The sequence below is a fragment of the Rana temporaria genome, chromosome 5 (genome assembly GCF_905171775.1).
Source record: "Rana temporaria chromosome 5, aRanTem1.1, whole genome shotgun sequence".
Taxonomy (NCBI): domain Eukaryota; kingdom Metazoa; phylum Chordata; class Amphibia; order Anura; family Ranidae; genus Rana; species Rana temporaria.
Window position 1 is genome coordinate 310,243,060 of NC_053493.1, and position 27,772 is coordinate 310,270,831.

Genomic DNA, 27,772 nt, shown 5'->3' on the forward strand with positions numbered 1-27,772 from the left:
TGTGCTGCTCTTCCTTCACTTTTGAATTTCTAGTATGTCTGGACCACTGTTAACCAAGTTGTGTAGCTCCTACAGGGGAGTTTAAGGCTCCGGCTCGATTGTCTGGCAGAAGTGCCATACATACACATACTACGGCTAATTTAGATAGAAGCCAATGAACCTACCAGCATGTATTTGGAGCATGTGTAGAAAACCCATACACGAACATGCAAACTCCATGTAGCTAGTGTCCTGGTATGGGATTTGAACTGAGGACCCCAGTGCTGCAAGACAGACTTGCTAAACACAAAGCCACTGTGCCAGGAGGGCCGGGCCCAGCACCCAGCCCGCCTGGTATGGACTATCTCAGTAATCTGAGAAGTCAGCTAATCAGGTTCTCACATCTACAGTCATCATAATTAACTGTATTCTGGCTCCTGCCAAACAGAGAAAGCCACCTTCTAAAGTTACAAATTCAGAGATGGACCATGACCAAAAGCGAATGAAAGTTGGTGATGAAAATGGATTACCTTGAAGGGTGGAGGTAATCCTTAGTACTGGTCATAAGCCAAGAAAGAAATGCCAAGTATTAGTGACAAGCTCTGTAAGCAATGTCTGGTCACTAGCAAAACAAAAACACAATGGAAGCATGAAAAGCTTTCCAAGTCACCTGCATGTTTCCCTGTGTGGATTCCAGAGACTAACCTGGCCCTTGTATGAATATGTATGAGGTAGGGACCTTAAAATGGAAGCTCCTTGCATGGAATGCAGTACAGTACAGAATGTAAATTGCTGTTTGCTTATAAATATATGTGATAAATAAATAATAAGTCAACATTATTTATGGGATAAAGGGAACTCCCCTTTAAATAACACAATTAATATTTTTTTTTAATAAACACCCTATCTAAATTAATCTTTTTATTTACCCTAAAATGATGCTCTAGCCCCAAGCCTTTCCTACCGTTTCCTTCCTGCAGGGGTCCTTCTTTGGGTGTCCATGTCACCACTTGCATGATGTGGGCATTTAAATGGGGGAGGGTCGATTTGAATCGAAAATCAAGTTTTTTATTTAAAAAAATAAAACGCATTTTTTTTTTTTTTTTTTTTTGGAGGGAAAAAAAAAAATCGCCCAGCTCTAGTAAGAAATCATTTTTGACTGAAGTGTGTTTTGAAGTTTTTTCATATCATGTGCAGCAGACACCAGACAAGGTTACTGGAAGCTTGTTGGGTAATTTCTTCCCTCTGCTTCCTGTTTCACCAAACGTATTCACACTTCAATAACAATAGGAAACAAAGTCAGCAAGGAACCTCTCTCCTGCATAACACACAGGGCTTATCACAACACCAAATTGCTTACAAAAGGATGGGGGCAATGCCTGGAAATCTGAGCACTTGAGTATTGGGCAAAGGGCAATGCTCCACACGTATCCAAAAGGTGCTAAATGGCTTCCCAGAGGGAGGAATTCAAGCGGTGTGATTACCTCACCAAGCTTCTTTCCTACAAGCACCAAAAATGGGTGGATGAGTCGTGGTTTTACCACACCTCGGCTGCACCAAAAATGGGTGGATGAGTCGTGGTTTTACCACAGCTCAGCTGCTACGCTAAAGGCAAAACAGACAGAATGTGTTGTTCACATCATGGTAGGTGCAAATTTAACATGTGGAGTTGTGAAATTTGGCTATTAAAGTCAATGGGGCCCGAGATGCAACCACAACCCAAACACGTGGCTCACGATGGAGATGAATTAGCCCCATTATAAATACAGCAAGCGAAAAAAGGGATTTGAGATGCCGCTGCTGAATGCCTGACAGTGGCTGCATCCTCCGCATTACAGACAAACTAAGCTGTGATACACTTCAGTGCGGTTTCAAGAAGTGATGATTAACACTTCAATTACTTTCTGGTGGCATACACTGTACATCATTTTATTGCAGGTTTTCTTTTTCTAACCAGATTCATACAGTTTACAAGGTTCACGTGTAATCAGCTACTAACTTTAAGCAGAGCTCCACCCAAAAGGGGAATCTCCGCACCTCCCTCTACTGCCACCTAGTTTTGACAGGTACCTGCTCCCACTTAAAGTGGAGCTCCACCCTAAAGTGGAACTCCTGCTGATCGGAACCCTACCCCCCTCCGGTGTCACATTTGACACCTCTCAGGGGGAGGGGGGTGCAGATACCTGTCTAAAGACAGCTATTTGCACCCACTTCCGACCACACCGTCTCGGGCAGACTGCGGGCATGACGTCACCTCCCGTTGTGTTCTGGGAACACTCGGGTCCCAGTACAGGAGCCAAATCGGCAGGCGTAGCGCGACTCGCGCATGCGCCGTAGGGAAACAGGCAGTGAAGCCGGAGCGCTTCACTTCCTGGTTCCCTCACCGAGGATGGCGGGGGGCAGCAGAGTGACGAGCGATCGCTTGTTCTCTGCTGCAGACGGCGCTGGACTCCAGGACAGGTAAGTGTAATAATATTAAAAGTCAGCAGCTGCAGTATTTGTAGCTGCTGGCTTTTAATATTTTTTTTTCAGCGGACATTCCCTTTAACATTGCTGACCTACGACATTTCCAGCCCCTCCTCCATCCCCCCATTGCCTCCTGGGACACACAGAGGTCCCAGAAGACGGCGGGGCCATTTAGAAAGCGCAGCTCGACTAGTTTCCCTTACTTACAATGCTGGCGCTTGCACCAGGAACCGATTGACAAATCGGCTTGGGGTGCCGACATTGCAGAATTCCTGGACAGGTAAGTGTCATTATTTATAAAAGTCAGCAGCTACAGTATATTTTTTTACAGACTGGAGCTCCTCTTTAATGCCCGGTACACACAATACGATTATCGGACAAATGATCGTCCCTTTGTTTTTTTTTTGCATGCTAATCTCATGTCGAATCTGGTGAGTTTACTAAAGTCACGAAAATTCTTGTACAACAGAATAAAAAAATCGGAAGTGATGTCATGTGTTGTAATATATTTGTATTGCATTTTCGAACGACAGCTGTACTGATTAAACTAAAATTGTACGATCTGGCATTGTACGGAAAAAAATTCCGTGCATGTCCGATAGAATAATATCGGATGAACTGTCCTGATCGGCTCTCGAAAGCTCTGTACTAACGGCCCGATTATCGTACGATCGGTTTGAAAGCGGCATTTTTCGTACTATTTTCGGATCATGTGTAAGGGGCTTAAGGCTTCATGCACACAAGCATATTATATTACTCCTATCTACGCTGGATCTTTCTTCCAGGAACTGAAAGAAAACCGTGAAAAAAAATGCTAGTTTGGGTGCATAAGTGTGCGCATGTACAGGCATAAGGCGTTTAAAAGCAGATGCACATAAACTCATTCTATTGGCTAAAATATTCCTTTATTCTAGCCACTATTTACTCACATTTATATGCATTTATTCAGTGCAGTTGCCCCAGAGCTTACTAAGGTAAAGCTTCACTTAGCAAAGAATACCCAATCACGTGCAAGGAAAATAAAAATAAAAAATAAAAACAGCATTTTTGCTTGCGCATGATTGGATGATGGAAGTCAGCAGAGCTTTTGCTCCTTTACTATGCTCTGGATCAACTGCACTTCGCCAAGTGCACAGTCTATTTGCCATTTGTAAATCCACCCCTAGATTTCACAATATGCACGGACACATTGTGGTTGATTTACTAAAGGCTAAAAGACTGTACACTTTGCGAGAACAGTTGCACTTCGCAAATGCAGTTGCTCCAGAGCTTAGTGAATGAGGTCAACCTTCATGTTGCAAAGAATACCCAATCACGTGCAAGGTAAGAAAACCAAAAAAACAAACAGCATTTTTGCTTGCACATGATTGGATAATGAAAGTTAGTGGACCTTCGCCTTATGCCGCATACACACGGTCGCTTTTTGTGATGAAAAAAAAACGACATTTTTTAAAAACGTCATTTAAAATGACCGTGTGTGGGGAAAACGTCATTTTATGTCTTCTGAAAAACGACAAAAAAAAAAATTCGAACATGCTTCAATTTTTTATGTCGTTTTTCAAACAACATTTTCAAACCTGCGCATGCTAAGAAGCAAGTTATGACGCAAGCTTGAATGGAAGAGAGTGCCGTCGTACGTGCTGAACGTAACCGCGCTTTGCTAGAGCTTTTTGAAAAAACGATGGTGTGTAGGCAACGTCGGTTTTTAAAATGAAGTTTGAAAAACGTTGTTTTGTTTCATGATAAAAAACGTCGTTTTATTTCATCACAAAAAACGACCGTGTGTACGCGGCATTATATGAAGAAAATGCCCTTACTGAGTGCAAACTGCACAGTCTATTTGCCTTTAGTAAATCAACCCCATAGGCTAAAACAGAGGTGTGTTCAGAAACACAAAAAATAAATTGTATAAAAGCAGCATTTAGATTTGTTTTACATTGAAATCTTTGATTTTGAGTCTATAGGTTTAGGCCGACGTTTTATATACGGAAAGGTTTGTAACATCCCACGCACAAATCATTGTGACACACGCTCTATTTCAGGTGCCAATATTGCACAAGCAGGAAGTGAACATAGGATTCCAGGTAATGGCTCCTTCACTTGTCTGAGACATTATCAGAAATCAATAGACAACAGATCTCAATTGCCTCGTGAATGAGATCTGGAATGCTACAAGAATGAGGATACATTCTTACGGATAAATTACTGAGAAGTGATGCGTCAGTAGTAGCACGCCCCTGAACTCATTACACTTGTGTGCTCCGAATTCACCAGGAATGTGCATTGAAACTATTTCTATCATCACAATTAATATTCTATTTTTATCAATGTCAACAAAGCTATATGGCCATGTTCAATGCATCTTTGTGGCTTCATTTCTACTTTAAAAGGATAATGTCCTATAAGACAAAGGGCACTTATTATTGTTGCCCCTTTGCCCTGACCGATCCTAACCCAGACTCCCCCTCCACAGATGCATACTTACCTCAAAATGGCGGCTGCGGCCTTCAGTGTTTATTTACATCCTGGCTGCGCCTGTGCATTACAGCCCCAGACTTCTATTGGGAGGGGTTCTGTAATATGTGGCCTCGGGACACCGACCCAAAGAAGTCTACAGGTCTGATTACAAAGGGGTGGACGAGATATAAACAATCACTTGAAGCTGCAGCCATCAGGCCAAGGTAAGTATGCATCTGTAAGAGGAGGAAGTTGGGTTAGGTTTGGGCAAAGGGTCGAAAAGGAGAAGTGAACTTGTTTTAAAATGCACTTATGCTTTAAGGCTCATTCACAGTTCACACCATCAAGTCGCATTTATCGCACGGCCACTGGCGTGTTAGGGTTGGCGACTCATCCCTGTAAAACCGAACACATACTAATTACACAAGTCCTGTGGCTAATTAAGGTGGTAATAAACTTACTTGGTGACTTATCGGCAATAAATTTGCCTCAGTTCACACTGGTGTGATGCGGGAACCCTGCTAATCCACTGTGGGTTCCCACATCGTACTCGACTCGCAGGCAGTTAACATTGCCCTGTGCGAACTGCTGAGAGTATCAATACAAAGTTAATGACACCCCCATTTCAGTTCACATCTCACAGTGCGAACTGTCAATACGGATCGCATGGGTGTAAGGGCAATCTGGGTGGGTTGTATCTGTAAGATTAGATGTCCAGCGCATCCCCTCCCCTTTACATTAGATGTCAAGAGCCACCCCACCATCAGAAGTTGAGTCCCCCCACTCTCCCTTACATCAAAGTGCACCCCGTTTCCTTATGCTGCTGCTGGAAAGAAGCGGAATGCATTGCTTGAAATCAGAAAGTAAGGGTCTGGAATAGGACCAGAGGAGGGCTGGAGCTCCCCTGCAGTTGCAGGAGAGGTGCGAGGGCCACATGAAATGGCCTGGAGGGCCGAATTCGGCCCGCGGGTCTTGTGTTTGACACCTGTGCCCTCGTTGGACCCCTTTCACACTGAGGCAGTTTTCAAGCCTCCCATTCATTTGCATGAGTGCTTTCACACTCGGGCGGTGTGCTTGTGGGACCGTTAGAAAAAGTCCTGCAAACAGCATCTTTGGGGCGGGTTTGGAGCGCTGCAAAAAGCGCTCCAAAATTCCTCCTTCCCATTCTATTCAAGACTTGGAAATGAATGGGCAGCCTTAAAAAAATTTAAAGGTCACGTTGTCACGTGACCTTAAAATAAAAACCTCTCACTAGCGCCCGAAAAGTGCAGCTAAAGCACCGCAAAAACAACCATCACTTTAGTGTGAAAGGGACCTTAGAAGTGGAACTTTGTGACCCCTCATATATTACAGACTGAGCCCTAAAATAATATCCATAGAGCACATGCTTTCAGGGAAGTATCAGGAAGCACGATCAAAGGCGCTTTCATGGATAGGTAGATTGACACTATAATTTTAATGTTATTATTTAGGTGTCAGAGGGTAAGTGCCCGTTCACACTACAGCGACTCGGGATCCCGACTTGTGTCGCCCCAAGTCGCGAGACATCAGAAATTCCATTGAAGTGAATGAGAGCCGTCTTAATGCACACTACTGAAGTCGCTCCGACTTCGGAAAAGGTTCCTGTACTACTTCAAGGCGACTTCTAGGTAACTTGTATCCATTGATTTCAATGGAAGTCGTCACCAGAGTCGGATCACTGTCTTAAAAGCGGAGCTCCACCCTAAAGTGGAACTCCCGCTGATCGGAACCCTCTCCCACTCCGGTGTCACATTTGACACCTTTCAGGGGGAGGGGGGTGCAGATACCTGTCTAAAGACAGGTATTTGCACCCACTTTCGGCCACAGTCTGCGGGCAGACGGAGGGCAGGACGTCACCCCCGTTGTGTTCTGGGAACACTCAGCTCCCAGAGCACAGCGGGAGCCAGTCAGCAGGCGCAGCGCGACTCGCGCATGCGCTGTAGGGAACCGGGCAGTGAAGCCCTCACCGAGGATGGTGGGGGGGGCAGCAGTGTGATGAGCGATCGCTTGTCCTCTGCTGTGGACGACGCTGGACTCCAGGACAGGTAAGTGTCCTAATATTAAAAAGTCAGCAGCTGCAGTATTTGTATTTGCTGGCTTTAAATATTTTTTTTTCAGCGGAGCTCCGCTTTAACTGAAGCAAATTTACAGGAAGAGAAAATTGTTTTCTCAGGCAACCCCCCCACACAGAATTGATTATTCTGTGATTGGCCACTGGTAAAGTCACCTGTCCTGGAGGCAATCAAGTTGCGTTGTAAGTTTCTCCAAGTCGCGCTGAAGTTGTCTCGCTGGAAGTGTGTTGCCCCTGTGTGAACCGGCACTTGGGCAAAATGTGTTGATGACCGCGTTTGAATTTCCATTACAATTTCAAGGTTACTGTCAGCATTATAAGATCAACAACCTTTATAACTATTAGGTTCAAGGAAAACTCCAGTCCGGGAATGAAACCTTGAGATAGTAGAGGAGGCATAGTCCACATGTTCAGTACTTTGGTTTTTCATCCTGTGATTGCTGCACTGTACAAATCAATCCTATTCATTTTATGTCAGTTTTCTGGTGGTCCTGAAAACAGGGATGCTTTATATGCCAGAACACCCACTACTACTTGTGCCAGCCACAGGGCTTGAAAATGACTGGTAACCCAGGAGGCACTTGGAGATCGGGTCACACAACATGAACAGCAAAAAGCACAATCTTACTGCACTTGTTAAACGGTCTATGGAAGTCTGGTGGCAGCAGATTACTGAATTAACTAGGATTAGGGCAAACAACAATTTTCTGAGATTAGCACAACTACAGTGTTTACTTGATGGCATTATCAGCTCACCCATTGCTTTCATGTGTGGCCTGGCATGGATCTTCAGGAGTCATTATTGTCTAGAGAAGGGGTGTCAAACTCAATTTGATCGTGGGCCGCATCAGCATTATGATGGCCCTCAAAAGGGCCGGTTGTATCTGTAAGATTAGATGTCCAGCGCATCCCCTCCCCTTTACATTAGATGTCAAGAGCCACCCCACCATCAGAAGTTGAGTCCCCCATTCTCCCTTACATGACAGTGCAACCCCCTTTCCTAATGCTGTTGTTGGGAAGAAGCTGGATGCATTGCTTAAAAGCAGAAAGTAAGAGTCTGGAGTAGGACCAGAGGAGGGCTGGAGCTCTCCTGCAGCTGCCAGAGAAGTGCGAGGGCCACATGAAATGGCCTGGAGGGCCGGATTCTGCCCGCGGGCCTTGTGTTTGACACCTATGGTTTGGAGATACAGTTTAACCGCTTAAAGGGGAGTTCCACCCACAATTTCACTTTTTAAATATAAATCCCCCTGTAATACACAAGCTTAATGTAGTCTAGTAAAGTTAGTCTGTAAACTAAGGTCCGTTTTGTTAGGTTGTTACAGCATTTAGTTAGTTTATAATCTAGAAATAGACCGTGGCCATTTTAAGTGTGGGCATCATGAAGCCAGACTGTATGACTTCCTGGATTTCAGCCTTGCAGATCTCGCACATGCTCAGTGCTGCACAAGCGATGTAATAGGTTTGTCAGGTTTCCATAGCAACGGGAGTGTCGCCCCTTCTCTATGCAAATAGGCTATTTGCAAGGACTACTGGGATACATGATGCCTATCCCAGAAACCCTTGCAAATAGCCTTGTGACCTAATAGCCTAGGCTAATAAAGTCGAGGAAGTAATGAAGGACTACAAAATAAAGGTATTTACAAGCAACAAAATAAATAAAAATTGTCCATTCTGAACACTATGAGATTAGGGCATGCAGCACAGACAAACATAAAAAAAATGGGTGGAACTCCACTTTAAGGACCGCCCACTGTATATATACACACACGTCGACAGAATGGTACGGACAAGCATAATCACGTACCTGTGCGTGGCCCTTTAAATGCCTGCCTTGTTGTCGCGAACCCGCCGGCGGCGTCGCGTTCGCGACCCTGCCGCCTTCCCCATGAGTCGAACCACGGGTCCCCACGATCGTCTCACGGAGGTATAGAGCGGGGTGATGCTTGTGTAAACAAGCATCTCCGCGCTCTGCCTAGTGAGAATGACACTGATCTCCGCTCCGTGTACTCGGAGCGGAGATCGTTGTCATGTGACACAGAGCCCATCCCCCTACAGTAAGAAACACTATGCAGGGAACATTTAACCCCTACAGCGCCACCTAGTGGTTAATCCCTTCACTGCCAGTGTCATTTTCACAGTAACCAGTGCATTTTTATAGCACTGTTCGCTGTGAATATGACAATGGTCCCAAAAATGTGTCAAAAGTGTCTGATGTGTCCGCCATAATGTCGCAGTCACGAAAAAAATCACTGATCGCCGCCATTACTAGTAGAAAAAATTCTTAATAAAAAATGCCATAAAACTATCCCCTATTTTGTAAACACTATAACTTTTGCGCAAACCAATCAGTAAACGCTTATTGCGTTTTTTTACCAAAAATATGTAGAATACGTTTCGGCTTAAACTGAGGAAAAAAATATTTTTTTTATATATATTTTTTGGGGATATTTATTAGAGCAAAAAGTAAAGAATATTGAATTGTTTTCAAAATTGTCGCTCTATTTTTGTTTATAGCGCAAAAAATAAAAACCGCAGAGGTGATCAAATACCACCAAAAGAAAACTCTATTTGTGGGGAAAAAAAGGACGTAAATGTTGTTTGGGAGCCACGTCGCACGGCCACGCAATAGTCAGTTAAAGAGATGCAGCACCGAATCGCAAAAAGTGGCCTGGTCTTTGACCACCCAAATGGTCCAGGGCTGAAGTGGTTAATGTAGTGGGGTTCAATTCATTTTAAGGGCTTGATCACACTAGTGTTAGGACTGTGCCAGGCAACCTTGTTTATCACAAGCCCAATGCAAGACAAGTAAAAAAAAAAAAAGGCTTGTTCTCTATTAGGCCAGTTCATACCACTGCGCTGTGTTGGAATGTGCTACAAACGGCAAGCAGAGTTTGTTTTCTTCAGCACAGCGCCGTGCGACGCAATTGGCCAATGGAGTCGATTGCACATTTCAACAAAGTTCTAACCAAAAAAAGAAAAAGAATTAAACGGCGAGGCACCAGAATCAGTGCATCAGCACTAGTCGTCCCTGAGAACACCTGTACCTGTGAGCTCACCGCGGACACTGATGTCACCGAGCCTAAGGCTTAGGATTAAGTGTGGTGTATGGTTAAAAGTGAGGTTTCACTTTAATGATAGGTTTAGGATTTGGGCTAGGTTACTAGAAACACGTCAGGATACAAACATGGAAAGGAGGCCTCGCGGAAGCGCAGTAGGGATCCTGGCGTGAAGACGAAAGGCTACACTGCCGGGTACCTTTACCCTCTTTCTTTCCGTCGGACTTCCGACAGACTCACGACGGACTTTTGTCAAAAGTCCGACCGTGTGTATGAGGCCTTAGTGTCCTATTATTAAAAGCTGCAGTACAGTATGTGTAGCCAACTACAAAACAAAGTTCAGGAATATTGCTTTATCCCATTGTTTTGCAAATCTATGTACACTACAAACTGTATGATTGAATCGGTTCAGATATCACTATTTTACTAACCTAGCCGATAATTATTGTAAATAGGAAACCTTTATTTCTTTTGCAAATATTAACGATTCTAACTACAAGGAAGAAGAAGTCCTTACATTTAAAGAGCACCTGTCATTTCAGATCCATAATGGCAGCGCCCGTTAGCAGGCATCCACTCACCTGCTGCCACGTCCCTCACCTTGTTGTGTCACTACCGCGTCACCAGCCGTCCCATTAAAGTGAATGGAACTGTCAGTGAGTCAACAGCAGGTCAGAGGAGGAGCTGCTCTCGGACAGAGATGACAGTTCATCTTGAAAAATTCTGATTTAAATCAAGTCGATTTAAATAAAATCCACCCTGATCGTATTACACCAGTAACAAAGAGATGGCACCTGCCCCTCATCTGCCCGTTTCACACTGAGGCGCTTTGCAGGTGCTATAGCGCTAAAAATAGCGACTGCAAAGCGCCCTGAAAAAGCCGATTCTTTCACGGTAAAAAAAGTCCTGCTAGCCGCATCTTTGAGGTACTGTAGGAGCGGTGAATACCTAAAGCGCCCCTGCCCATTGAAATGAAAGGGCAGCACCGCCAAACCATCGGCAAAGCGCCACTGCAGCAGTGCTTTGCGGACGGTTATAACCCTAGCAGGGGTTAAAAGCCCCCCGCTAGTGGCCGAATCGCACCAACGGCGGTAAAGTGCCACTAAAAATAGGGGCCCAGTGTGAAAGTGGTCTTAGAATGCATGTGCTCCCACTGTGGAGACGCTCATAAATTCAGTAGTGTTAGGACTTTAAGCAATACACAGGGTGCCATAAAGTGGCTTGCGCTTACAAATGTGTGCCAACTAGATCCCTGTTTTTAACGCAGACTGTTGGACAGGTTAAAGGGAAAAAATTTTTTAGCTGAAATGACTGTTTACAGGGTATAGAGACATAATATAGTTAACTGATTCCTTTTAAAAATTATTAAAAATAGATAAAAATCAATCATATAATGTACCTGCAGTTTCTAGTTTCGTTTTTGCATGTTGTTTTTCTGCTTCTGTGATGTACAGAGACACAGAGCCAATACAGAGCAGTGATGGTTTGGAAAACTAAACTGATTGGTGTTGAGGGGTTTTAGACACACCGTAATCACACCTCCTTGATTAGTGACCACAGAGAGAAAGCTCCCAGTACTGTGGTGATCAGGAAACAGACAACCAGGAAGTGTGGAGATCAGAGAAGAATTACAGCAACTTGAAAGCAAAAATGAACAATGAGGACATGAAAACAGCACTGCATTAAGGTAAAGGAAGCTATTAAGATAAAAAATTCCTTTACAAACCCTTTAATTTGGTTGGCGAGTTGAGTTATGGAATGTTCTCTGGTTTTGCCTTTCATGATAGTATTACACAACATCAAAATGAAACATCTAGCTAAAGGGAATGTCATACCTGTCAGAGCTGCGTGCACATGCATCTTGTGCAAGACTTTTCAGCAGGAAGGATTATGAAAGCAAAAATTGTAATAGATTAGCATTGGCCAAAAAATTGTGTATGTTGATTTTTTTTTTTTTTTTCCCCTTTATACAAAATGTAGCACCCATTTCACCATGCAATACGGCTGAACACTAGAGATGAGCTTGGGCATCCTCCAAAATAATTTTTAGTTGAATGCCAAACGTATTCTTTTTATTTTACTCCAAAGCGCTGCAGGCCGGATGGTTCCCACCCGCTACTTACATAAACAGGCAGGCTGCGGGTTTGAAATCGCCCAGCCCACAGCTCATTGGAGTACAAAATAAAAAAAAAGTTTGGAATTTGGCTAGAGAGGAGACTCCACGCATCAATTTTCTGGCAATACTAATCTGTCACAATAATTACATTCATAAATCACTTGCTAATTTTTTACGTGACTTACTCAAAAAAAATCTTACTGTATATCTGTGTACATAAGTGCTGCCCTACTTATCAGCACTCTGCCCAAGATGGCAGCTGTCTCTAGGGAGGTATTACTAACCGCCCTATAGACGATATATGTCTACAAGGCGGTTGCTTAACTCTGGGAGGACGTCCATGGACGTCCTCCCAGAATCGCGCTCCCGCGCGCCCTCTGGGGTATCACGGTAAATCGCTGCTGATAGCGGCGGTTTACCACGTGATCGCTCCGTCCAATGACGGAGCGATCACTTGTAAACAAACCGGCGTCATGTGATGACGCCGGTTCCTCCCTCCCCTCTCTGTACCGAACGGTACAGTGTGAGAGGAGAGGGGGGGGGAAAGAGAGCGGATGCAGCACGAGTGCTGTGGACTGGATCTGTGACAAATGCAGTCACAGATCCAGCCATCCATCCATCCCTGCCCCATACTGTGCAATACCCCACACTACTCTGCAATACCCCACACTACTCTGCAATACCCTGCAACGTCGCCTATGGGGATTTTTAAGTAGCGAAGTTTGGCGCCATTCCACGAGCGTGTGCAATTTTGAAGGGTGACATGTTGGGTATCTATTTACTCGGCGTAACTTCATCTTTCACATTTATGCAAAAGAAGGAAGAAAAAATACTAAATTTGCTAAATTTTATAACGGAAACCAAGAAAAATTCATTTTTTTTTTTACAGAATTTTCAGTATTTTTTCTCTTATAGCGCAAAAAAAAAAAAACCCAACTGTGATTAAATACCACCAAAAGAAAGCTCTATTTGTGTGAAAAAAAGGACGAAAATTTCATTTGGGTACAATGTTGTATGACTAAGTAATTGTCATTCAAATTGTGAGAGCACCGAAAGCTGAAAATTGGTCTGGTTATTAAGTGGGTTTACGTGCCTGGTGGTCAAGTGGTTAAACTGGTTTTAAAGCTAGAATGTTTTTTTTTTTCCTTAATGCATTCTGTGTGTGAACCTCTCCCCCTTATACTTACATGTGCCTGATCTCGATCCAGAGCTGTGCCGGAGAGCGGTGGCTCTCTCCCTCCTCACTGAAGCTAGTGCCACTGGCTCCTGCAGCTGTCAATTACAGCCAGTGAGCAGAGAGCGGGGGGCAGCGAGCCACGCTGTGTGTGTGTATCATTGGACACACAAAGCATGGCTTGGGATTGAGCTTGCATGAGTGTCCTTATAGAAAGCAGCTTGCTATGGGGGACTCTGGGCAGGGGGGAAAAGCCAGGAGCGCCAGTAAAGGAGGATTAGGGCTGCTCTGTGCAAAACCATTGCACAGAGCAGGTTAGTATACCATGTTTACAATCACTTTAAAGGACAATGGAGGATGCACAGGGGAAGGGGTAGAGCCTTTAACTCCTGTCCATAGAGAAAGTGATAGGAAATCTCTCCAGTGCGGACACAGATAAAATGGAGAAGAACTTCTGATAATGTTTTATTCTTGCTTGTGCCTTCCTGTCCCTGTGAGAATCGCACCGCTTCATTTCAGTACAGAGATTATTGTATGGCTTATAAAGGGTTAAGCCAAACAAGGTTTATGCCACTTTGTGGACTTACCTCTTATTTCACATTTTCACTGAGTGCCGGGTGTACCGCTATCGCTAGACTTCTGGTGCTCCAATGCTGGACCTTCGACTCGCCAATACAGCAGCTTTAGTCCCCTTTCACACTGAGGTGCTTGAAAACTGTCTATAAAGCGTTGATTTCAGGCACTTTTCAATCGCTTTTGAGGCATTAGCGGTACGTTTTTTTTTAAGTCACGTGACATAAAAAACTGCTGCAAGAACCATTTTGAGGCACTTCCCATTCATTTCAATAGAGAGGTGCTTTTGGGGTGCTTTTTTTTAGCGTTCCAAACATGCTTCAAAGATGCTGCTTGTAGGAGTTTTTTCACCTCCCCGCCAGTGTACCGCCCCAGTGTGAAAGCATTGATTGATCCTAATGGAAATAGATTTTCGTGAACTTTTCAGGCGCTTTTTTTTTTTTTTTTTTTTTTTAAGCACAAAAGTGCCTTAAAATCACCTCAGTGTGAAAAGGGTCTTACACTACCGTTCACACTTATGCAGGTGCGTCTGGAGTTTTTCCTTAAACGAATAGCCATGTAAAAATAGTTTCTAAAGTGTCCATCCCACAATGTTTCTTGGAACAGGAACATTTCTTCAGAGGAATATATTTATACACATATATATATATATATATATATATATATATATATATATATATATATATATATATATATATATATATATATATAGTCACAGGAAGTCAGGTAAATCTGTGGGTGTTGTCACAGACGGGACATACATTTCTGCCTTGTTAGACAATACACCAATCCTTATTAGGCGTCGGCTGCGAGAAATAGCCAGGAAAGGTTGGAGGGCGTTGGAAGACTCCAGCTGTTCAGAATGAGGCAATTAAGGCCTATATAAGTAATCCAGGCGATTACCGCTAATTTGCTGCATCATTCCTAAGGCTTTGTGAGTAGGAGAGCAGCGTACTGAAAGGCTTCTGAGGAGGTGAGGAGAGGAGTGATTTTTCTGTGTGATAAAAATCAAAAGACTATTGTTTTGTGCTGTACAACCAGCACTGTCTGCCCAGCGCTAGGCTGAGTCAGACTCCATAGATAGGTTCCTGTGTGGAAGGTAGACACCCAGAGTGGCTAGGGTTTATTTTATGTTTGATTTTGTTTATGCTGTTTGGATGCTTGCAATTATTTTCCAGCAAGATGGAAAAATAAACCAAGAACTTTGTTTTCAACCGTCTTCGACTGCCAGTCTGTATAAATTCAGTGTGTGGTGAACCCCGCTACCGAGCTAACCCCTTACAATATATATTATATATATATATATATATATATATATATATATATATATATATATATATATATATATATATATATATATATATATATATATATATATATACACACACACACATACACACACACACACATAACCACCAAGATGTCACCAACACCACAAAAACCTCTTGTGACAGAGACTGTCCTTCCACTAGAGACATCTCTGTGATTACAAATGCCCCCCAAAGGGGAAGCCACTACTACGCTGGTTTTACATTAGCTCCTACTGATGACATAGGGGGTAATTAAGAAGATAACAGACAAATCAGCCCCCTCAGGGGAGAAGCTGATTCACATCGTCTTTTTTTCGCGGTGGTACAAAACCTAGAACAAAAAACTTGCATGTGAACATACACAATAAAAGTGCTTTTGTTCACCCCTCATTGGGGTAGGACTCATACCCTGACCCCTGGGGCACAAGGCTCCTGACATGGACATAGGTTTTCATGGTCTGCCTAGCCAGAAGGCCTGGCAGACCCCTTTCCTCTGGGACAGCTGAAGCCATCTATAGCACTATAGGCAATGTCACCGAGTCCTAGAAAACGTGAATTTTTTTTAAGACAATTAGCTCAGGTCATATCTTTTTTCACAGGGTGATAGAGGCAACTTGAAGTGAGGAAAGAACAGGAAGAAATACAAATTTCCCACCTGCAGTGTTTTAGCAAGGTTGAATAATGACCTTAGCAGGTTGCACATTGCTCATATTGCTTCACGGAGCTGGCTAAGGATGCTCAACCCACTTACTGAATGAGAGATTATGCAAGGGTAACCCAACAAGTCAGCCCACAAGGGTTAGGAAACAGGCAGCAGCCTGAATTTAACAAAATCCTCCTTGACATTTCAAATGATTCATCCAAGCCGCATTTGCATGACAAACAGAACAGGAAGTCATTTCATCATTTGACTAAGGTAACCTCACTGTGGAAAAATGCAGACTTTCGAAAAGCCCACTTCCATCAGTGGACATTTTTTCACTGAGCGAGACAGAGAATTCAGAGATGACTAAGAGCCAGTTCACAATAGACGCAGTTCCGTGTGCTTTTTTTCTGCACAAAATGCATGCACAGTGTTTTCCATGTATTCCAATGACTGTAGTTCACACCATGCAGTCAGTTTCCAGTCAGTTTCAGCATCGAAAACTGACTGCATGGTGTGAACTAGAGCCAACTAGAGCCATTGGAATACATGGAAAACATTGTGCATGCATTTTTAGTGCAGAAAAATGCACACAAAACTCAACGGAACTGCGTCTGGTGTGAACTGGCTGTAAAAGTTTGAAGGTGTTTCCCCCTCCCCAGTCTCATGGTTACAGTTGACAGAAATTTTTTTATCAGAAAATAAATAATGGCCGAAAAGTGAGTTTCTCAGGCTTCACTGTACTCGTAACAGACACTCTTTTGTGGGCTGCAGTAATTATATAATAAAGATTATTTACAAGCTCCTGTAATTAGAGGCCTCCAGGACATTTTCTGGATAGAGATTGAAAGACAAGCATAACAAAGCAATGGAAAAAAAATCGGAAACGCATTCAAATTTCTAAAGCTGAAAGTAGCGATATAAAAGGAAAGGTCTGCCGCGAGTTATCGCAGGATTTAGAAAGAAGCAAGTTCTTTCTAAATCCTGTGATAACTCGCGGCAGACCTCCGCAATGTCTCCTGGGAACAATGACAAAAGCTCCCAGGAGACATTGCGGCATCGAGGAAGTGACGGAATATCCGCACACTATCTGATGAATCCATATACAGGAAGCGGCCAGTAACATAAAGGATTACTAAGGTCCGCCTGCCCCTGACAGTGACTCGAGCTGGGCATCGCTGCTTAATGAAGAATTGGCTCGGGCGGCTCAGCTGCTCTCGGCTGCTCTAGTCCTGCAAAGGGAACCGAGTTCCTGCTGTGAAAAAAGTGCAGGAACTCCGTTCCCACGCGTTCCCGCAGGACTTGAGCCCTGCCGTTAACTTAGAAATTGCAGAAAGGTGTGCCATTGGTCACCTTCCCTGGTATAAGTCAGGTCACCTAGTACTATCCAGGAAGTTTAAGAGAAGAGAATGAAGGTGCTCTATTGGTCACATTTTCCTAGGTAGGTCAGGTGATCTTGTATCTAGGCATTTTGGAAAAAGAGCGGGAAGAATCTGAAATAAAAAGGGGCTCCAAGCCCCTGAGGTACAGTGGCCCTAGTAAGCACAAGCTGTGGTGTTCCCTCCCTCCCTATCCGTCACGGCTAATTATTATGTGGTAGTGTCACCTTTGTTAAGGGGGACAGTTTTTTGAGCCTAGGTTTTTTACTGACTGGGTCCCAAACTTTATATTATCTGAGTGATTTCCAGTTGAAGAGGTGTGTGTTTTTTTTACTTTCTGTGTTGAATTCTGTCGTCTGCTGTCCCATATGCATTTCCCTACATGCATGAGCCCCAAGTGGTTGATGTATTAAAAGCGTGGAAATAGAAAATGCTCTTGCTTCACTTGGCAACGAATCAGAATCATTATTTTCAGACTGCAAATTTGTCAGCTAGAAGCAAATTGGTTGGTATGGACAAGACAATACATTGTCACCTTAAAGCGGGGGTTCACCCTATCGACGAAAAAAAAATTTTTTTTTTTTATTTTACCATAAAATCAGGCATTGTAGCGCGAGCTACAGTATGCCTGTCCCGAATTTTTTACCCCCGTACTCACCTTGTTCTCGTAGATTGAAGATACCGGGGAATGGGCGTGCCTATGGAGACACCGGGGAATGGCGCGTCACGCTTCTCCGGAAATAGCCGAAATAGGCTTGGTCTTCACGACGCGTGCGCATAGCCTGTGCGCAGGCGCCGTGAAGAGCCGAGACCTACTCCGGCTGTCTTCGGGGAGAGTGACGTGCCAGGGCCGGCCGTCAATCATCCTCCCTCTCCATAGGCACGCCCATTCCCCGCGGGAGCCGAAAAATACGATCTACGAGAACAAGGTGAGTCCGGGGTTAAAAAAATCGGGACAGGCATACTGTAGCTCGCGCTACAATGCCTGTCTCGATGGTAAAATGTGTCGGGGGGGGGGGGGGTGAACTACCGCTTTAAGAATGATACATGCTATGGGAAACAATTGTAGCTGCCCATAGCAAGCAATACTATCATTTCTGCATCACAAAGGATTTTGGAAGGTTGCTCTGGGCAACTATATTTTTTGTCGGTATTCTTTTCATGCATCAGTCCCTTAGGGCATGTTCACAATATGTGCATTTTCCTCAGTGGATGAACGCAGGTAACTACAATGGCACATAGAAAACAATTGTTTTCTGTCTCATGGTCACATTAAAATACGCAGTTTATATGCGAATGTACATGCATAAAAATGCACTACAATGCACCTATCACCCGCAACAAATAGATCAGAGGAAACATGCCTTAAAAAAAAAAAAGAGAGAAGATTGCCCATAAAGACGCATGTAAACGTGCATAAATGCATGATTTCAGTCTAAGGCTTAATGTACACGGAAAGTTTTACAACCTTTCCTGAACGATTTAAAAGGAGAAGTCCAGGCTGAGCTTTTTAGGATGGGCTTCTCCTCTGAGTCACAGTAGTGCAATTCGTTTTGCACTCCTGTAAACCGTTTTCAGCGGAGATCGGTCTGAAGTCCGCTCTCCGCTGACGTCACTGCCATCACTCAAGGCACCGCGTCATCCCGACTTCCCAAGTCTGGACCCGGCAGCTGCCTTGATTGATGTCAGTCTCAGCGAGCCACTGAAATGGCTGCTCCCCACCCCTCCACGGCTCAGCTCTCCAATAAGCGATGAGTAGAGCAGAAGCGATGCTGACTGGTAGTCAGCATCGCTCTGTTTGGAGAGGACTGAGAACCAAGCCATTGGCAGTGTTCGTGGCTCAGTTCTCAGTGCAGAGACGCCGGGGGACAGCTGCAGCATCAGTCTGATGCTGCATCCACCGAGGTAAGTATGACTAGCCCAAGAATAAGAAAAACTTCTGGACAGCCACACTCCAAAAAAATGTTTGCCTTTAACAGTAAAATAGGATAAAAAAAATACATGCCACAGCAAAACAGACAAAAGAGCTGATGCGTTTCACACTGTCAATCAGTGCTTAATCAATTAAGCTATGATTAAGCACTGATTAACAGTGAGAAACGCGTCTGTTCTGCTGTGGCATGTATTTTTTTTATCCTATTTTACTATTAAAAGGCAAAATATTTTTTGCCGTCCAGAAGTTTCCTTTCATCCTCATTGCTATACGCATTGCCAGCACCTGTGGCTTCTGATTCTACCTAGAGCGGTGACTTATTTTCCCTTCTTTTTTAACTTGACAGTTAGTAACCTACTTTTAAAAATGTTTTGCCGCGTTTACATTTAAAAGCATTTTATTTTTTTAAATAGTCAAAAATAAAAAATGCCTGTAAAACTAAACGCAACTAAAATGTGAGTTATCACGTTTACAAGCTGTTACAGGCATTTGGAGTTTCTGTGTGCATTAAAATGTGAATGGGCCATTAAAGCCCAACTCCAGGCAAAAAAACAAAAAAAATTCCATGCAGTGGGGCTGTGCCCGCACTGCATGGGGCAACTACTACTAGTTTTGTCTGGGTGTGAGGAGAAAGATGTATACTCACCTGACAAATGGCAAATGACGCTCCCCCACAATCCAGCAGTGGACTGTTCCAAATGTCCTCACATCCAGGGCAGGTCTATGGGTGTTATAATGTCGGGAACAGTCCATTTCCCAAGACCAGGGGGGCAGGAGCCACAGTGACTGCTCTTGTGCTGGGACAAAAAAGAGAAGCTGAACTGTGCAGTGCGGGAACAGCATGAGAAAACCCTTTTTTTTTTTGCTCCAGTCAAAATTTATTTATTTTCCCCATGCAGTAGGGCTGCACCCCCATAAAATGGGTCAACTGCTTGTTGTTTTGTTTTGTTTTTTTTACAGGTAAGCACAAAGCTCATACTCACCTGATCCTCCAGAAAACAACACTCCCCCACGGTCCAGCAGTGGACGGTTCCCGTCTATGGAGCGTGCGGATGTCTGCAACAGTCCATTCTCTGGACTTCGGGGAGGATTGGCAGGTCAGGCAAGTATATGTCAGCTGTCCTCTTCCCCCCAGAACAAAACAAGCACTTAAGGTAAGGTAAGGTAAGGTGAGGTAAGTGGCATGTGATGACTTCATAGTCTGCACCCCAAAACACACAGGGCCAGATTCAGATAGATTACGCGGATCTAAAGATCCGCTAATCTATCTGATTTACGATCCGCCGGCGAAAGTTTGAGGCTAGTGCTGTATTCAGAAAGCACTTACCTCAAAACTTGCGGTGGCGTATCGTAAATCCCCCGGCGGAATTCAAATTCCGCGGCTAGGGGGAGTGTACTATTTAAATCAGGCGTGTCCCCGTGCCGATCCAACAGCGCATGCGCCGTTCGCAAATTTCCCAGCATGCATTGTTACAAATGACGTTGCAAGGAAGTCATTGCTTTCGTCGTGTTTACGTAAATTACGGCCATCCGTATTCGAGAACGACTTACGCAAACAACGTAAAAATTTCAAAACTCGGCGCGGGAACGACGGCCATACTTAAAGCGGGGGTTCTCCCATAAATGTTTTTTTAACCTTTGATACCCTTAGATGCATGCTCATTTAGTCTAGGGGAATCGGCTAGTTGTTTTAAAATGCGAGCATTACTTACCGTTGTAGAGGGCAATCTTCTCCGCCACTTCCGGGTATGGGTCTTCAGGACTGGGCGTTCCTTCTTGATTGACAGTCTTCCGACAGGCTTCCGATGGTCGCATCCATCGCGTCACGAGTAGCCGAAAGAAGCCGAACGTCGGTGCGGCTCTATACTGCGCCTGCGCACCGACGTTCGGCTACTTTCGGAAAATCGTGATGCGATGGATGCGACCGTCGGAAGCCAGTCAATCAAGAAGGAACGCCCAGTCCCGAAGACGCATACCTGGAAGTGGCGGAGAAGATCGCCCTCTACAACGGTAAGTAATGCTCGGATTTTAAAACAACTAGCCGATTCCCCTAGACAAAATGAGCATGCATCTAAGGGTAAAAAGAGCATATTACCGGTGAACCTCCGCTTTAACATTGGCTGCGCCTCATAGACCCAGGGGTAACTATACGCCGGAAAACCCGAACGCAAACGACGTAAAAAAAAAAAAGCGCCGGGCGGTCGTTCGTTTCTGAATTGGCGTAACTCATTTGCATATTCGTTGAGTAAAAACCCCGAAACGCCAACTAGCGGACGGCCTGGAATTGCAGCCTAAGATCCGACGGTGTAACACAGTTACACCTGTCGGATCTTAGGAATATCTATGCCTAACTGATTCTCTGAATCAGTCGCATAGATACGACCGGCAGAACTCAGAGATACGACGGCGTATCAGGAGATACACCGTCGTATCTCTTTGAGAATCTGGCCCACAATGTTCTAAAGCCTTCTAAAGAGAAAAATATTGCTCGTATTAGCCCACCACGTTACAATGTGATTGTACAATCTCCTATAGGCCTTTCAACAACTACGTAGTGCAAGAGCCTGCCTGGTTGGATACAAATGAATTGAAAGGATCATATTAGGTGGGTCATCACATTACATAGATTTGGTAAATCTTCTGTGAATTTAATTCCCATCTCTGACGGTTTTCATTGCGGAACCAACCACACAGGGCTGAAGTAAGAGAACTTGTTGCCTATAGCAACCATGGAGACAATCCAGAGAAATGGCTTCAACCTGTTGCTTTGGGAGCAAAGAAATGTTTCCTATAACACACTATTCATACAAGTGCAAACATGCTTGAAATTCTCTGCCATCAACGTCAAAGACTGTAGTCACAAATGAGCGCCTTATTGTTCCCCTGACAGCTACTACACCATGTGATTATCCCTTCAGGTTGTGCGATCAGCTGCTCTGCTAGTCGCAATCACATGACAAGCAGATGACCTATTTCCAAACAAAAGTCACGTCATTTTCTAACTTTCTTTAAGAAAGACAAAAGCAAACAAAAGGATAAAAGGGGCACAAAACTGGAGAAGATCCCAAGAGCAACCAATCAGGTCTCACCTTTCATTTTCTAGAGAAAAGCAACATGAATTCAAATGAAGCATACAATTTGAGTCGCTGTCCATAGTAGAAGTCTTGTATTATTTCCATATAAAATGAGAGGTGAAATCTGATTGGTTGTAATTGGAAATGGCTCCAGTTTTGTGCTCATTGTTTTGTCCAAGTCTCAAATTTTGACAAACTCTTTACTTTTTTTTTTCTTTTTTTTTAAGCACTAGTGTCAAAATGTAAACATTTATTTATTATGATAGGATGCCATGCTTGCACATGTCCGACATGCATTATAGTGTGTAGAGGGCACACAGATAAACTGGCATGGTGGGAACGAACACCAATGAATCTGACCCAAAGTCTTCCGTCTAGAAACCTGATTGGCTGCATCTTTGTCATGTTTGGCCCCTGAATGCTCAGCTATGACCATGGATGATGATCACTGCATACATGAACACACACATTCATCCTGGATGCCCGGCTGCTGCCAACTGAGTGGTCAACAAAGTCAATTTTGCCAACCCCCAAAGAACAACAAATACTGCAAATCACCTTCCAGAGACAAATAAATAATCGTAGCTGTCATAATAAATAGGACCATAGGATTAAAGCTAATGAGAGAATGAAGCTCACTGTGGTCTTATTCAATGGTCAGACCAGTGTGCTAGCACCGGAAATCTCACCGCAGTCAGGCCTGTTGTGCCAACTCACTTCACCTTGGCATATGTGTACCTAGATCTACAGCCCATTCATTGGAGAGATCTATACTGTAGGACTAGAAAGATCCTACTATCTCTGGATTGTCTTTCCTGGGTGATGTGCATGTCACAGGAAGGACATGGAGCGCATCTACTGATCACAGAACATGGAGATACCTCATTTCTAGTATTACACACACATAGATCCATTGCATTATTCTTTAGATACACATAGATCCAACAACCCCCCTCACTATTCACTAAATACACACATAGATCCAACAACCCCCCCCCCCCCCTCACTATTCACTAAATACACATAAAGATCCAATGATCCCCCTGATTATTCTCTAGATACATATAGATCCAACAACCCCCCTGACAGTGACTAGTCTCTATATACACACATAGATCCAATGATCCCCCTGATTACTTTCTAGATACACCTAGATCCCATAATCTCTAAAAAATTTCTCTGGATACACCTAGATCCCTGTGATTATTCTCTAGATATACATAGATCCAATGACCCATTTGATTATTCTCTATAAACACAGATCAAATAATCCTTATGATCATTTCCTAGATATACACACCAACTGTAGATCCAATGATCTCTCTGATTCTTCTCTATATACACATAGATCCAATGATCTCTGATTATTCCCCAGATACACACACACACATAGATCCCTCGGATTATTCTCTCTATACACACACACATAGATCCAATGATCCCTCAGATTATCCTCTATATGCACATAGATCCAATGATCCCTCAGATTATCCTCTATATGCACATAGATCCAATGATCCCTCAGATTATACTCTATATGCACATAGATCCAATGATCCCTCAGATTATCCTCTATATACACATAGATCCAATGATCCCTCAGATTATACTCTATATGCACATAGATCCAATGATCCCTCAGATTATCCTCTAGATAAACTAAGATCCAATGATCCCTCAGATTATACTCTATATACACATAGATCCAATGATCTGATTATTCTCTATATACACATAGATCCAATGATCTGATTATACTCTATAATATATACATAGATCCAATGATCTGATTATACTCTATATACACATAGATCCAATGATCTCTGATGATTCCCTAGATACACACACACACACACACACACACACACACACACACACACATAGATCCATTGATCCCTCTGATTATTCTCTATATACACACATAGATCCAATGATCTCTGATTATTCTCTATATACACATAGATCCAATGATCTGACTATTCTATATATACACATAGATCCAATGATTTGATTATTCTCTATATACACATAGATCCAATGATCTGACTATTCTCTATATACACATAGATCCAATGATCCCTCTGATTATATACACACATACTGAAGATCCCCTCCCCGGGTCCCATGCTGGATATGACAGCCGTGTGATCCGGTAAGGAGTGGCAGGCCCTATTGAAGTGTGATGCCCACCCCTTTGAAGCCATCATTGCCCAGGCGGGCCCATCACTTACCTATGCCGGGGGCCACATAGATGAAGTAGAGGCAGGAGGAGGAGAGCGAGAAGAAGAAGATAAAGGCGAAGATGGATCGGTTAGAGATCCGCAGGAACCTCCGGAGCATCGACCTCATGGTGCCGGGGGGACGGATAGCGGCTCTCAGAGGAGCCCCGAAGCGGACAGTCTACTACTAAGGGACAAGCCCATCGGGTGACAGCAGCCAGGGGACAAGACAGGAGCACACCGGGGACAGGAGAAGCCGGAGATCGCCGGACACAGCAGATCCACCAACCCCCGGGGGGAGGAGACGGGAATCAGAGACAGGGAGGAGGGGAGGGGCTGTGATGTCAGATGGAGGGGAGGGGGGAGAGGAGGAGGGGTGATGGTATACTGGGAGGAATGCTGCATGGCCACTGCTGGATGGGCCGGGCTACGAGGATCAGAACATGATCTACCCCATCCATAGATAACAGGGGGGCACAGATCTACACCCCATCCATGGACAACAGGGGGGACAGATCTACACCCCATGCATAGATATCAGGGGGGCACAGATTTACACCCCATCCATGGACAACAGGGGGGACAGATCTACACCCCATCCATAGATAACAGGGGGGCACAGATCTACACCCCATCCATAGATAACAGGGGGGCACAGATCTACACCACATCCATGGACAATAGGGGGCACAGATCTACACCCCATTCATGGATAACAGGGGGGCACAGACCTATACCTCAACCATAGATAACAGAGGGGCAGAGATCTACACCCCATCAATGGATAACAGGGGGGCACAGATCTACACCCCATCCATAGATAACAGAGGGGCAGAGATCTACATCCCATCCATAGATAACAGAGGGGCACAGATCTACTCCCCATCCATAGATAACAGTGGGGCACAGATCTACACCCCATCCATGGATTAAATAGGGGCACAGATCTACACCTCATCCATGGATAACAGAGGGGCACAAATCTACACCCCCTCCATGGATAACAGAGGGGCACAGATCTACACCCCATCCATAGATAAGAGAGGGGCACAGATCTACACCCCATCCATAGAAAACGGGGGACACAGATCTACACCCCATCCATAGATAACAGGGGGGCACAGATCTACACCCCATCCATAGAAAACGGGGGACACAGATCTACACCCCATCCATAGATAACAGGGGGGCACAAATCTACACCCCATTCATGGACACTGGAGGCAGTCATCCACACCCTACACCCCATTCATGGACACTGGAGGCAGCGATCTCCACCCTACACCCCATCCATGGACACAGAGAGCAGCGATCCCCACCCATGGACACAGGGGGCACTAATCCCCACCCTACACCCCATCCATGGACACAGGGGGCAGTGATCCCCACCCTACACCCCATCCATGGACACAGGGGGAACTGATCCCCACACTACACCCCATCCATGGACACAGGAGGCAGTGGTCCCCACCCTACACCCCATCCATTGACACACAGGGGGCAGAAATCCCCACCCTACAACCAGGGCTGATCCTAGGGTCACAGGCGCCTGGGTGCAGAAATATTTCTGGCGCCCCCACATGGGCGTGGTCATTTTACTAACTCCTCCCCTTTACAAATGTTTCTATGGCAATGACTCAACCACAGAGATGCTCCCCCACGAAGTCTTCATTACCCTGGGATCCTTAAATGATCTCTTAACAATAAACAAAATACATGGAGAGAAGCAGAGTACTTTATTGGGACCTGGAGGGGGCCTCTGTGATGGACACAGAGAGGGCTTCTGTTAGAGAATCTGTTAGATGTTCGGCGCCCCCACCTCTGTAGGCGCCTGGGTGCAATGCACCCTGTGCACCCTGCCTAGGATCGGCCCTGCCTACAACCCATCCATGGACACAGGAGGCAGTGATCTACACCCCATCCATGGATACACGGGGCAGTGATCTACACTCCATTGCTAAGTATATACTGATAGAACGGACGAGCAGGATTTCCATCCATACCCTGAGTGTGGGTTTACTGCTTTGTGACCTATTATAGGTCGAGTGGATGAGGTGAGAGGCCAATCTGTGTGTGGTGGAGGGATCCTTGTCACCTGTCAAAACGTCTACACTACACTTTATCATTTGTGCTTTCTTCACATGCACTAATGGACTCCTTGTGATTTATGAACAATTTTATTATTGCACTGCATTGATTTGCACTGTATGGTCCATATATGGTTAATGTTTTATATTGTGCTGCACTGTTTTATTTTATGATTTTACTTGAGGGATTTTATGAGTTTACCTTAGGGTCACTAAAGGAAAAACATTTTTTTGCTGAAATGACTGTTTACAGGGTATAGAGACATAAAAGTTAACTGATTCCTTTTAAAAATAGATAAAAATCAATCATATAATGTGCCTGCAGTTTCACTTTCGTTTTTAAACTGGTTTCATGTTTCTGTGAAGTAGAGAGGGACACAAAAACAAACAAATCCAGGGCAGTGTTTTGTTTTTAGACACACAGCTTGGACCACAGTGAAAAGCTGCCATGAGATTTTTCATAAGGAGCCAGACAAGCAGGAAGTGTGGAGATCACAACAGATTACAGCTACTAAAAACGAACAAAGAGGACATGAAACCAGTACTGCAGTAAGGTAAAGGAAGCTATTTAGCTACAAAAATATTTCCCTTTAGTGATCCTTTAAGTGCTGGCTTGCAAGTTAGCTTTTTATTTCTTTGATTATTGTGTCAGCGCTGAATACCTTTCTATTTTACAGTGATCCACACCCTACACCCCATCCATGGGCACAGGGGGCAGTGACCCCCATCCTACGCCCCATACATGGACACTCAGGGGGCAGTGATCCCCACACTTCAGCCCATCCATGGACACTCAGGGGGCAGTGATCCCCACCCTACACCCCATCCATGGACACAGGGGGCACTGATTCCCACCCTACACCCCATCCATGCACACGGGGGCACTGATCCCCACCCTACACCCCATTCATGGACACATTAAGGGCACTCATCCCCAGACTACACCCCATCCATGGACACACAAGGGGCAGTGATCACCACCCTACACCCTATCCATGGACACATGGGGCACTCATCCCTCACCTACACCCCATCCATGGACACAGAGGGCACTCATCCATCCCCTACAACCCATCCATGGACACAGAGGGCACTCATCCATCCCCTACAACCCATCCATGGACACAGAGGGCACTCATCCATCCCCTACACCCCATCCATGGACACAGGGGGCACTCATCCTTCCCCTACACCCCATCCATGGACACAGGGGG

The 27,772-nt window shown here is 44.6% G+C and overlaps 1 protein-coding gene across 1 annotated transcript in view; it reads right to left on the minus strand.

The window, feature by feature from the left end:
- B4GALT6 (beta-1,4-galactosyltransferase 6) overlaps positions 1 to 24,794 on the minus strand; it is a 140,986-nt gene extending 116,192 nt beyond the window's left edge. The window contains exon 1 of the mRNA XM_040354112.1: positions 24,484 to 24,794. Coding sequence (XP_040210046.1) covers positions 24,484 to 24,601 — 118 coding nt within the window. The 5' untranslated portion in view covers positions 24,602 to 24,794. The remainder of the gene's footprint in view (positions 1 to 24,483) is intronic.
- Between the last annotated feature and the right edge of the window lie 2,978 nt (positions 24,795 to 27,772).